General features: G+C 37.3%; 1 protein-coding gene across 2 annotated transcripts in view; it reads left to right on the forward strand.

Moving 5' to 3' along the window:
• Window positions 1-13,995, forward strand: part of COL14A1 (collagen type XIV alpha 1 chain) — a gene marked incomplete at its 3' end in the record, with an annotated part of 1,869,522 nt that overhangs the window by 1,082,536 nt on the left and 772,991 nt on the right. For both annotated transcript variants that reach the window (XM_044066920.1, XM_044066919.1), the window contains 1 exon segment: window positions 1,430-1,568. In XM_044066920.1, the coding sequence (XP_043922855.1) occupies window positions 1,430-1,568 (139 nt within the window).

A 13,995-nucleotide genomic window follows, 5' to 3' on the forward strand; every position in this document is an offset into this window, starting at 1 on the left:
CTCCAATGGAGTGAGAAGACAAAGAGATGGTAAGGGTCTGGAGAAATCAGTGCGGTTTAGCTGTGAAACATCTGCAGTGACTCATGATTATGAAGAACATTTACGAAGAGCTGTAAGTAGAGCTGACAACAAATTTGTGTGGGAATAGAGCTCCATTCTGCAGGGTCCATTTCTTTGAACAAATTAGGATACGTATCCTTCAAAATATGCAGAATTAGAACAACCAGCAATAAAGTATCAATAACTGCTCAATTCTTTCTTAAAGCCAAAAATAATAGCAAAAAGGAATTCCTAATCAACCCCATAGCTAGATTCTGTCTCCTACAGGAAAGGATTACTCTCATTGCCACACACCTGTTTTCCCATCTTTGGCAAGGCATTTGGAATGCCCAGCTATTTTTCACTTTGTGGATGAACCAATGGATATTTACTGTGCACTACTTGTCACTGGCCTTCTATTCTTTGTGAGTTCTGCACTGCCAGATAGCAGCCTCATTTAACATAATTGCATGTGTCATTACTATACTCCCTTCCTTAATAGTTCTTTAATAGTTCTGTATTACAGATACTACACTTAAGTCCTTGTAATAAAGTGTAATGCCAGGTTATTAAATCACTTTTATATATTTATGTCTGTGTGTTTTATTTCTTTCCACTGCTGTGGCAGAGTGGGTGCAATGAATATATATATATATATATATATATGGTTCTACCTGACTTCAATATATATATATATATATATATATATATATATATATATATATATATATATATTCTGTATCAGCATCTCTAAACGCATTCTAAAATCATCTTCCTTGTTTCATTTTGTATAATTCTTTACACCTTTTGCCTCGATTTCTCTTGCTCACCAGTTGCCCCATTTGTTCCCCTCACCAGGATGAGAATCAAGTAGAAGAGGTCATCATTCAGACAACCAGGGGGTTCAATGTTTCTTCCTTACATCCCTTACTCCCCGTGCATGTGCCAGGCTACACCTGGGTCAGCCAGGTCTCTACCCTCTGTGCCACAGAATAAACCTTCAGTCTAACTGGATTTGTTTGACACTTATGGTTATTACTGAGATCTCACTTCTCAATGTAATGTATATTTTATTGAGAGAAAACAAGACCATCTGCAGTAAGTATGAGTGGTGGAGACAGCAAGCAGAAATGGGGAAAAAAGGATTGTCTATTGCTGTCTTACTGATACGATCTCATAATTTCTTTTTACAGTTAAAAAGGTTGTGGACTGCTTTGTCCAGTTGACAGAACTGACATTTTCTGTTCAACATTCTATTTTGTTGCTCTCTATATCATCACTCTCTTAACGTCATTGGAATGCTTTAGGAACACAATACTGAATGTTTACTCATTTCATTTTTTAATGTATTTAAAATTGTGGTTAACATGCTGCAATTTGTGACCTGCAGGATTTAAAATGATGGAGATATTTGGACTGGTTGAGAAAGAATATTCTTTGGTTGATGGAGTTTCCATGGAGCCAGGGACCTTCAATAGCTATACCTGTTATCGACTTCATAAGGATGCCATGCTTTCACAACCAACCAAGTAAGTACTGATGGTATTAACGACTATGACTACACAACATCAGTAGAGATGTAAAAATAAATAGATGTGACAAACACACATTATGTAATCAAAGTTGACTGATTATTCACTGTAACCTGATGGCTCGTCTGACGGTGTTGGCTTACATGCGCAGCTGCTTATTCTGAGGAGTACAGATGAAAATATTTGTGCTTTTCAGTGGCAGCTAGTGATGCTAAAAATACTCACTTCTCTCTTCCTATACACATATCTGTATTAATATATAACAATAGAAAGTGAAAGAGAATGAGAGTGTGAACAGATGATTGTTGTAGTTGATAGAAGGGAAATAAGCTAAATGACATTGCCGTTGCAACATTGTTTTTCTTTTTCAATAGTGTGATGTTTCATGAGAGTGAAATAGTGATAAAGTATCATGAAGTGCAAGGAATCATTCTATAATTGGTTCTTCTATTGCACTGGTAGTGAGCAGTGCTAGGCTGGCTAAATTAGTGTGCTGTCCATCGGAATGGGTGCCACAGTGTATATTACTGAGGCACTAGTACCACAATATACAAATAAGCCACTAGTGCCACTATATATAAATGAGCCACTAATACCACAATATACAAATGAGCCACTAGTAGCACAATATACAAATGAGCCACTAGTACAACAATATACAAATGAGGTGCACACTGTAGATGACTCAAACACTGTGACTTTTATACTTAGTGCATTATGATATCCTGTTCACATTATTAAAGCCCTCAGGGCATTCATGCCTGCATTTTAGTAACTAAGTGTGTGTATCTATTGGCATTGCTCTGTATTGTGTTTTCATCTTTTTTTCTGTGCAGTGAGTATCATTGGATTTTCTGTTAGTTTCTTTGCCTGTTTATTTCTATACACAAACATGATAAGTATTTTCTGCTGTCAACCAGCAACAGAGCATGTCAGAAAAAAGAAAGTTAGTAGACAGGCAGAGAAATGTGTTAATGTTCTGTTCAAAAAAGTACATAGATCAAGCATATAGTTTACTGAACCTGGTAAATGTAGATGATTCAAACTTTTGTTTATGGTCAGAATGGACACATTTAACAATGTTTTCTATATTGTCATGCTTAACTGTTAAAGTTGGTGCTGGAAGCAAGATGCATTTGTACAGTACGTTGTACAGTGCAAACACCTTGTTTCAGAATTAAAAAAAAAAAAGAGCAAGTCGAGTCAGAAATAGGCTTGCAGTTTTGGTCAAATGTATGTACGCCACAAGTCTTAACAAACACTGAATTTCTAAAAATATACTTAAGTAAAGGCCAGTTAGATGATGATACCTATTTTTATAATTATAAAATATTTTGATATATATGTGCATAATATTACACAAACTAAATGGTGTACTAGCATGTTTTTATATGTAAAATTTTAGGAAGTCATTATTTTTTATTTAAATCATCTGAAGTTGGTTACTTCTACTCATGTGGTATGTTAAACAGATATTGAAACTGATTATCATTGTATTTTTATTTTGAAGAAGTCATTCAATTTTGAGGCAAAATTTCTAAATTTATTTTATTAAACATCCATTGTCCATGCCATTTTTTAAACTACTGCCTCTATAACTCTTAGTTGGTTTTGTTTGAGATTTTTTGTGTAGTGTTAAATTCAGTGCTCAGTATTTTTATTTAGCATTCTGTGGAGCCTCAGGCAAAGTTATACATGAGTCTGTATCCTAAATATACCTGCCTAATATATTTTACATTTGCCTCCGTTTACTTTACAGGGTAATGTATATGAATTGCTGTGCTATAAAAGTGTTATGTTACCCTATTTATACTGATCATAGCTGCAAAAAGTTTGCTCCCAAAACAAAGGTACTGCAATGACAGCTTTGTGATTCACAGAGTGTATATGGATGCATATGCACAGCTCTCCTATGATTTATCACAGCATGTTATATTAGCTGTACAGATATTGTTTAATTCTAGTGTACTACATATCTATCATGGCTGCACATAGTCTGAAGCAGAATTACAGCCACCTCAGCAGAAATGTGTGATAATACCTAAGTCAATTGCCTTTTGCATTTTCTCATTGGATCTTATTTTACTGTCTACAAATGCCATGTCAAATAATGAGTCATGAAGGAAGAGAACAGCTTCAAATGGTTTCAGGTGGACAGGTATAAGACAGTTGCTCACACAGAACACCTCTTTAGAGCAAGCTCTGTGATGCTGTTTCTCTAAAAGCAGTATACTGACATACACATAGCCAAATGTCAGTCCCGATATCTGAATAATTATTCTAAAGCTATGCACAATATTAACAAAAAACTTTTTTTTCCCTTTAAAGCATATATCCATAACATAAAAGAGTTGTAAACTGTGGTTATTTCAAGTATAAATTAGAGTGAGTAACTTGTATATATGTCTCCCCATTAGCAACTTCAAAAAGTTTTATGGATCTACAAAATGTTATCCCTGCAACATTTGTTATTCACATAAATAATGAAACAAGAATTTAAAATAACATATACTGGCACATACCTCATGCAGGTATTTATGCCTGTTTGTCCCCCTAACTATAATAATGAATTCAGATGTTACTGCATCTTGATAGAAAAGGGAAGTTTTCCATTGCAGCAGTAGAAGAACATTTGCCATACTTATGTGAAGCTGCTCAGTTATTGTCTGAATGATGGCATTTTTGATTATGTTCTATCAGAAGCATCGTTTGTGAAACAGTGCCATTATGTAACTTTACTACAGTGTAGGTGGGTCAGAAGCAGACCGGGGTTCTAGATGGCCAGAAATTGTTGATGACATAACTCCTGTGAGTAACCCTGGGTTATGTGTACCGCTGTACTCACATATGTTAACTCTACCCCACCTCTAACCCACCACTACAAATTATTTAGGTAAATACCCTTTCCCTAACAGTGTTACCAAACAGGACACTCAGGCACACTTCAAACATCCAAGTACACAAGTACAACTATAAATCTTGCCCTTCTCAAGCCCTTATTCTAACCCTAAGCCGTGAGTACTTGCATATACACACACTCATCACTGGTGCTGAAACTTTCATTATAAACAAAAGTTTAAACAAAAACTACCCACTTCCCTGTACCTAACGTTTAATGTTACTCTATTCAACACTTTCTGTGCTAATTCAATGGGGAATTCTGACACCAAGAATAGCATTCCACAAACTCAACACTTGACAAATAAAATGGTATCCAATATGTACACTGTTAGTACAATATGCATACACCATCTTTCAGTAATCATTTTGGGTGTGCAGTTTCCAAATGCAAATTGTATGCTCTTGTTATTTGTTGTACCAGGCAGAGCCAGATCCAGCACTAAGTGGCCTAGGCAGTTGCCTAGGGCTTGTGATGGCTGGGGGAGGACCTATTACCATGTAAGAAAGTACAAACCAGCTAACATTAAGACCTTGCAGGAAAGAAAACAGAGTTTACCCCATTAGAAAAGCACAGGAAATTTAGTATTACCCACTTTGTGTGTACCCAAGACAGGACTGGGGAGATTTTATTTTGTTTTTTTCCTTTTGTAAATCACTGAGGATTACAATGTCAGTCACAGAGTTTCATAGTTGTATTGTTCCGTGTCAGTAGTGCAACAGACAGCATACTTACTTTTGATGCAGAAGCCTGTATGTTCTTCCACACCAGGTAGATTGTTGACAGACACCAAATATTTATTTTAAATGTAACATCATCAATTTATTCTTCAGGGGCAGCAGATATTGAAGTTGTAGATGAAGCACCGAAATACAAAGTTGTTTGCCAGGAGCAACCTCTTCCTTACTTACAGTTCTAGTTAATGTGGAATTATTTTACTTCAGCAGACATTCTGCATATTGACTAATGCTAGTGGATAATGATGACAGCAGTCTGAGTGGCTTTTTATGGTTGAAATGTTCTGAAATGGGTAGTTTTGTCATTATTGGTTCAAGGGACCATGGTTTTGAAAACAGCCCAAAGGTACAGCCACTGGCCAGATGCATTCAGTGCAGCTTCAATGAATGTGACTTTCAAGGACAGAGAAGGTTACTGTTGCTCATGCTAAGTCTGTTTTCATTGTGAGATTCAGTGCTTGAAATAAAAGTTTTAAATTAAATTCAAATGCCTGTATCATTCTAGAAGAAAATAGCATGAAGACTGGCAGACTGACGGGTATGAACAGTGTTTATAGACAGTAGCGAGAGATCGCTAAGTAATGGGACACTAGAATGATGGGGAATGTGTGCAGTTGGGGGGTCTGGTTGTTCATTAGTCTGCCTAGGGACCCATTTGACCAAGATTCACCTCTGGTACCAGGTCTGTTTCGTCCTGTGCTCTTGTTCCAATGTCTGTGGCTTTCAAACCTTTTCATTTAGCATTTTGTGTTTCCATTAAATCATCTACATTAAAACTGCTGTATCTCTTAAGAGTGACATCCAGATGTGATTGTTTTATGGACAGTGATTAGTCCTCGGTTATTAACTTTTGTTTGTCGTAATTATCTGGAAATGGTGTTTCTTTTATTCTATATTTGAACAGCTAACATGATGAAATGATTATTGAACAGCTAACATGATGAAATGATTACTTCTTCCATGTCTTTGGTCTTTGTTTGTTTCTTTGCATTGCATGTAACTCTGCAATCTGTTATCCACTATTGTATTTTGTGCTTTTAAATATACTTGTGTCCCTGACTTTGATCAGATTTGTGGATGAAACATTTTCTTATACCAGGTCACCTATCCCATTAACAAATCAATAAATAAATAAATCATCCTGAGACTGCATGGTTTCATGGTTTCATGTATGCTGCAGGCAACACTAAGAAGTAATGCACTCACAGTACCTGAGTTATACTGCTTTGCTCTTCTGGATGTATCTGGACAAAAAAAATTTTTACTATTAGAAACTCTCTCTTTGATGTCCCAGGCACGCAGTGTTGTACTCACTTTCTGTATGTATGTATTACTGAAGTGCATTCTAATACTTGCAGAATAACAGTAGTAGGTATGGTGAAACATCGAGAAATAATAACAATAATAATAATAATAATAATTGTATTTGTAAACCATGCAAACCACTGGACACACAGTCCCTTTCAGGGGCAATGCAGGAGTAATGTCTGGTTAAGTGGCTTCTTGACTTGTTCAAAGTCACACAGGAGGCAAATGAGGGCTGAGAGAACCCAACCTTTTACCACAGGAGCTACAGCTTCAACAACCTCTGCACCACCTGCCAGAATGTAATGCACATGTGTCTGTGCCCATATTGCACTGCATATGTATATGTCCCTGTGGTGCATTGTTTGGCACAGCTAAGCATTATATTTGCTTTTTGAATACAGCTGCGTGGGCTGTGTACCAGTGGGAAGCTCACTAAATAGTCCTCCTTTAAAGTGACATATGACAATGCCAGTCATCCAGTTGTTCTAAGTGTTTGCAGTATGTTGCATTGTTCTCCTGTTTTTTTTTTGTTTTTTTTTGAGGAGGAGGAGGAGGATTATGATATCGTCTGGCATGTGAACCTGACTACCACCACCCTCTGTTTTATGTGGTGTGGGATTAGCCATTCTTGTCTACATTGTACCTCCACTGTGGCATGAAACATTTTTCAACCTACTTATCATGGCATAAAACATTTCTCAACTTACTTAACATGTTGTCATACATCCTGTACATATTGATATTTTCTGCCAGGGGGAGCCCTCACTGTAACAGTCATATGGCCAACAGTGCCACTGGCAGAGATGGATCATGATTAAATGGTGCCCTAGGCAGGGTGATTGATAGCCCCCCCCACCATACCCGTATCCCATTACTTAACTGCCTCACTTACCATAAAACACTATTCAAACCTGACAGTGTGCATATTATTTTCTTCTTAGTTTTACAATTGTCATAGAGATTTGGATTTAATTTAAAACTTTTGTTTCTAATTTTACAGCATGAAACTGACAGCTGTTTGCTAAAGCAAATAAATACTCACACAAAATAGACATAGCCGAAGCAACAACAAACATCTCTTCCCTTGGAAACTCACATTTATTGAGAATGCATCAGGAAATATATTAAACTGCAAGATAGTGCTGGGACTCATAGTAAAATAGCATATAGTAAAGCACTAATTAGTGGCTACATGAAGGTTTCAGGGATTCAAAAGGCAAACTTGATATATTTTATAACAGCCTGGGACAGTTCAGTAAATTCAGCCCAGTAGCCCTATCTGGTGGGATGACTTGGTTAGAGACACACGCAGACAAACATAGGCTGAGGGACTCAAACCCTGCACTACTCTGGGTAGCAGCTCATTAACACCCCATAGCCTTACTCATCTGCACTAAGTACCAAACAAACTGTTGTGACTCAACAAGTGCATTTCACACCAACGTGCCTACAAAAACAAGCAAAATTAAAAGTGTTTTCATAGTAAAAATATATTAACACTAAACTGGTAAACTTCATGCTGTCCAGTCATACCTCTCAAATGTACAGATTTTCACAGAATGTCCAGATTTTTGCCTCATATTTTTGGTCCGTTTTTCATAAAATTGTAGATTTCTGGCAAATTAGTAGCAAATCATTAAGGATTGAAGTTAGAATATAATGACAGACATTTGAATTACAGACTGCATATCCTTTAGAAAATTCAGGCTAATGCAGAGCCTGTTATTCCATCAATTTTCTAAGTTTGAAAGAGCAATATTTAAAAATTGTCCCTATTTTTGGACCTTCATCCCACTTTTATTTATGGCTTGTCCAGATTTCTTGTTATAAGAGGTTGAGAGGTATGTGTCCAGTTTATTCGTAGTCTAATAAAAAGGGAATATATTATAACATCGAAGTGTCAAAACTTCGAATGTTATAACATCGAACCCAAAACCACGAAAGCTGAAAACCCTGAAGACTGAGAACAGTGATTTTTTTTCCCTGGGAAAAAAAATTGCTGTTCCAGTACAAAACACATAAACACTACAAACTATTTCTACACCCCCCTACTTAAATATACCAACTCCGAGATCACACCACAGTGGAGGAAATGGCGAAGCCGTGGAAACAGCCCACCGAATTCTTTCCCTGGGAAAGAATTTGATGTTCCGCAGCTTTGATATTGTCAGTCTTCAAGGTTTCCAGTTCGATGTTATAACATTCAAAGTTTTGACCTTCAATGTTATAATATAGACCCTAATAAAAACACCCAGCAATCAACAAAACAAGGAAATGGGGGATCACACCCTGAGAACATGATTCATGATGAGTCTGGTTACTACCAGTGATTATCACCTTTGCTGCAAAGCAGGAACCAAGCATTTACAAACACACACACACATACACACACACACACACACTCACACACACACACACACACACACACACACACACACACACACACACACACACACACACACACACACACACACACACACACACACACACACACAGTATGACCATCAATTATTCTCCCTTCCATGTCTACACACACTTAGATATTTGCTTGCAATCAAATGAATGAAAAATACAGAAATGATTGAAAAGAAGCAGCTTATTAACAGCTCAGAGTTTAAGTCATCTTCACAAACTGTACAGAGAATAAATATGAGAGAAAATCAGAGATGTTCTACAATATTGGAGACAAATAACATCCAGGGTACTCTAATTTACTTAAAAAGTTAACAGAACAACCAGTTTTATACCCACGTGTATTTTGTAATGAGAAAGAGCTATGAATTTCAAATGACTGGCATTACTGACTAACTGAACTCCTCAGTGATTTATCAAAAAATGAAGTTAATAAAGGTCTGGTAGTTAGGGCAGAAGATTAAGGCTCTAAGCTCTTAGTGAGCTGCTTGCTGTAATCAAGGGTACAGGGTTTGATTCTTTCTACCTTCATTTGCCTACTGTGGGACTTTGAGCAAGTCACTTAACCAGACAGTGCTCCCAGTTTGCCCTTTAGTTAGTTAACAGGTAGGAAAAATGGGACATAAAAGTGATCTGAACAACCACTGTAAAACTCTTAATTACTGGCTGACTATAATTGTTTTCTCCAGGATTTAGTAAGGTTCATAGATTAGTACTAAGCTAACTGCCCTTGCGAGCCATTTTAAGCTTAGTCAATTATCCCTTGTGAGACTCAAACCCTGCACCTTGTGTTTGTAAGGCAAACACCTTAACCATTAGGCCACCTTTCCACCCCTTAGTGGTTTACCTAGAAATCATTTAAATGAATGTGTTCTGATTTCAGTAAGGAGAACCTGGGTCAAGATTCTAATGTGAGTAACCTGCACACATGGCCTCAACCTGGTCTGTGACATCAATAGGACTTGTTGGCGGGACAGTTTTGTGTCCCAGAGACTCCCCCATCTGTGGAACAGACTGCTTCTCCACATCAAGCAGAGTACCTCTGTACCCGCTTTTAAGCGCAACCTGGATAACTGGATGAGAAATAGAAAATACATCCCTGGGATTCCCCCCGTGTCCCTGCTGGACAGGAGCATCAGGTGCTGATTTGTCTATGCATGGGCTAAACTCTTGTTTAGGATTATAAGGGCCTCAGAGCTAATAGCCTTGTAACTTGCTGTGATCCTATGTGTGACACTGCAATGTGCAGCAAAACCTCCTTAACTGCAATGTAAACTATGTCTAAGATTCAGTGCAGCAAAACAAAATTGATTTCATTTGGGGTTCAAGAGGGGTCACACACACACACACACACACACACACACACACACACACACACACACACACACACACACACACAATGTAAAAATAGCAAACTGTAAAACACTATCCCACCAACTGTCCAAACGGCAAATAGCAAAATGCACCAAGCTGCCCCAATTGCTAAATTCCAGCTTCTAAAAGAACATGCTTTATGAAACTACCCTTTGACTGTGAAGCTTCAGGAAGCCTTATTCTCTTTTTTGCTAGATTTGAGCCAATAAGAGAAAGACTTCTTGGAGCTAGAGCATCTGAGTGATAATTATGCAAAGAGCAGCTGGTAATGTGGATGTGAGTGAGACAGTATAGCAGATGATAATGTGGGTGAGAGTCAGACTTTTTTTTTATGGTAACATTTATGGGACCCCCAGCCAGCACTGGCCCCTAGGCACCTCCCCAGATTGCCTTGTGCTGGATCTGGCCCTGGCCACTGGCACTCTTTACATGTCTTCTGTGTGGTGCCTGCACCATAACATCACCTGCTACTGCAGGGTCCCACACAACTACTGTTATTATAGAAGTGATGTATGTATTTGTGTGAGTTCTATCATATCTTTTTTGTTATGTCACAAACTGTTGTTTTCTTTGAAGATGTAAGCATGCCTGCATACATCAAACCTCATTCAGTATCTGTGAATTGCGTTTGTGTGGTTATGCATCCTTTGTTCTGCATACATGCATTTGCACTTTGCCTGCATGGAATGCACAGCCTGTGTTCTTCTCCATATCATTCCTATGCACACATTGAATAATGTCAGCACAGCATGCTGGGAATGAAACTCAGCTTTACAATGTACATCTGACAGTCACTGCAACCTCACTTCCCAAATGCCAACCCCATGCCTCTTTTATGACGTATATTAACACATAAGTGGAGACAGAATGTAAGAATGGTCTCAGGGCAAATGATAGAAATTGTTCCCAACTAAACATTTATTTGTTCAGAATAACTCCATATTAGTACAATACAAACATTTCTACCCCTGCTATATTTGCAACATGGCAGTGTGTCTGTACTTGGAAATAAACCACTGTTTGTTAACAAAATATGTAAGTTATCTTCTTGGTCATTTGATAGTTTATGATCTTTTTATCTTTTAGAATAATGCTTTATTTTCACATATATTCTGGTAAAGCATTTTCCTTGTCCAACAAGAGTCTTCTTTAGGGTAGTTATGTTGTAATTAAGCAGAATATTCTCTTTACAACAGTTGAACAATGCATTTTTGAATATATTTATAATAATCTTGAAGGGAAACATGATTTCTTCTAGTAAGTAATACCCAACCCAATGTACAAATCACATTAGTTCCTCAGAACCTGCATTTGTAGGAAATAAAAAGCTCCAAGATGCCATCTTCTGAAGTTTTCATGCCATTTAAAATTTATTTCACTCACAGTTATATCAGAACAATCCAGATAACTTTCCCAACTCTTCATCTGTATTTTCTGACCAGAATTGTTGGCAGTGAGAATGTTAGTGAATAAAGTAATTCTCCAAGAAATGTTTGTGTCAGTAAATCTGTGGTATTTGTAAATGTTTGAAACATTATTCAGTTTACATAAATGTTCTTTTTCAGCATATGGCTGTAGCCTGACTTTGAACAAAAGCATTAAATGTGATACAGTTGCTGTTTACCACAAAACCTATGAGTTCTGTGAAAGACGTCAATTCTCTAACAGGCATGTGCTTTTAACTATTGTGTTGATAGTTAATGTGGGATAGAACCATTTCTTATATCCATTTTATGTCTTCTCTTTTTAGTGTAGAAAATAATCATTTAAAGTAAAGTATCATTGTTTCATAATTGGATCCAGAAATTTCACTTCTGCATTGCTTAACTTTTTCAGGGGATCACCTCCCCAAGCCTGTAATACTTGTGTTGCATGCAAGGTCCACTAGAGACTTGCATATTTGGCAGGACATAAAGCATGTGGTACATATGGGAACAGGTACAGTCAGTATTTTAACATCAGTTTGAATGTGAAAACTCTCATTTAGTCGTATGTGTAGTATTTTCCTTTACTGCATTTTAACTGGATTACATATTTTATTAATTAAACATCCTCCTTTGCTCTACATTGCAGAATGACCAATATATCACTCTTACTGTTTACCAGTTGTTTTATTTCACTCTGCCAGACTGAAATTAATTTTCTTTCTATATTTGGCTCTTTTATCTTACTCCTTTAACAGGATTTGAGGAAAAAAGTGAAAGGGTTATGAATACCACATTAGTCTGAACAATTTATTCTAGTCTTTAGTATAGCATTATGGGGATTCTGAACAAGCCTGTGAATTTAGTGTAATGTATAGCCAGAGGAGTTACTGTCTTACAACTTGAACTTTCTCAGGAAGCATTGAATACTTGGAAAAGTACTGTCTGCCCTTCACGTGTAAGGGCTTATAGCTTTACATTTTATAGTTTCTAGGCAGATGTGGTATTGACAGAGAATGTTTCTAGTATAGTTAACATTAACAATTGCCTATACACATGGGTGCCATCTTTAAGACGCTCTTATTTGGGAATACTGCAATGATTTTCATTAAAACATATTTGAGAAATTGCCCACAAGGTATTGACTAAATCCATATTGCTTGCAGACATAATTAATGCAAAAAATGGTGTTATTTATCATTCATGTGGAATAAGGTTTTGTATGGGGTGCTAGGGGCTAATGGAGACAGGTTTTAATAGATTGTTCTAGGAGTTTAATAAATATTATGTCACATTTTGTGACTCAGTAGCTCAGTCTCTTAAATGCTTTGTATGCAGTGCATTTTGGATGGTCCAGTAGTGCAACAGTACTGTTGTAACCTCAGAGCAAGAGGTTCTCCAGTTCAATTCTCAGCTGGGGTGCCTTCTGTGCGGAGTCTGCATGTCCTGCCTGCGTTTTTGTGCATTTCCTCCAGGTGCTCCGTTTCCTCCCATGTTACAAAGACATGATAGTCTTTGGGTTAGGGGCGGGTTAAGTGAGTTAGGGTTAGGGTGCGGGTTAGGTGAGTGTGCGATAGTGACAGTCTTTGGGTTAGGGAGCATATCTCACTGGGCCTCCACTGAAAATTGACTTTGTTCCAAGTTGAACTTTCCCAGTAAACAAATAATGAATAAATGACTAAATAAATTATGAATATAATGAGCAAGAGAAACATCATACCCTGTTATGTTCCCTGTAATATTTAAAGACTAGATTATAGCCATCCTTAATTATACAGATGGCTTTGGTTCACAAACTTTGTATGGGAGACATGAATATGGGTAAAAATCCAAACATGACTACATAATAGCCTGTAGGAGCTTGTAGGGTGATGATGGCAGTGAGCAGCCATTGTTGGCTTATTCACCATGTGGGGAGGGAAAAAGCTCTGGTGACACTTATTAGGAGCATCAGATGCTTCATGCTGTGTAGATTGAGCCTTGTCTGCTTCTATAGCCAAGTGTAGTTGTACAGCAAGCTAAAGGGAATTCAGTATGCAGAGGTGCATTACCCCTTGGATAGCAGCACATAGCAGAGCTTGAAAGGCAGTGGGTGGTGGCATGAGAGATGACAGATAGTCATACAGAAACAGCAAGTTGGCTCACTTCCTACCACCCAGTTCTTGCCATGGAATGCATAAGATGATTGGGATTCCCAGCCAGAAGTGTGTGTGATATATATATATATATATATATATATATATATATATATATATATATATATATATATA

The sequence above is a fragment of the Protopterus annectens genome, chromosome 3.part1 (genome assembly GCF_019279795.1).
Source record: "Protopterus annectens isolate FY-2018-M chromosome 3.part1, PAN1.0, whole genome shotgun sequence".
NCBI classification, from domain to species: Eukaryota; Metazoa; Chordata; order Ceratodontiformes; family Protopteridae; genus Protopterus; species Protopterus annectens.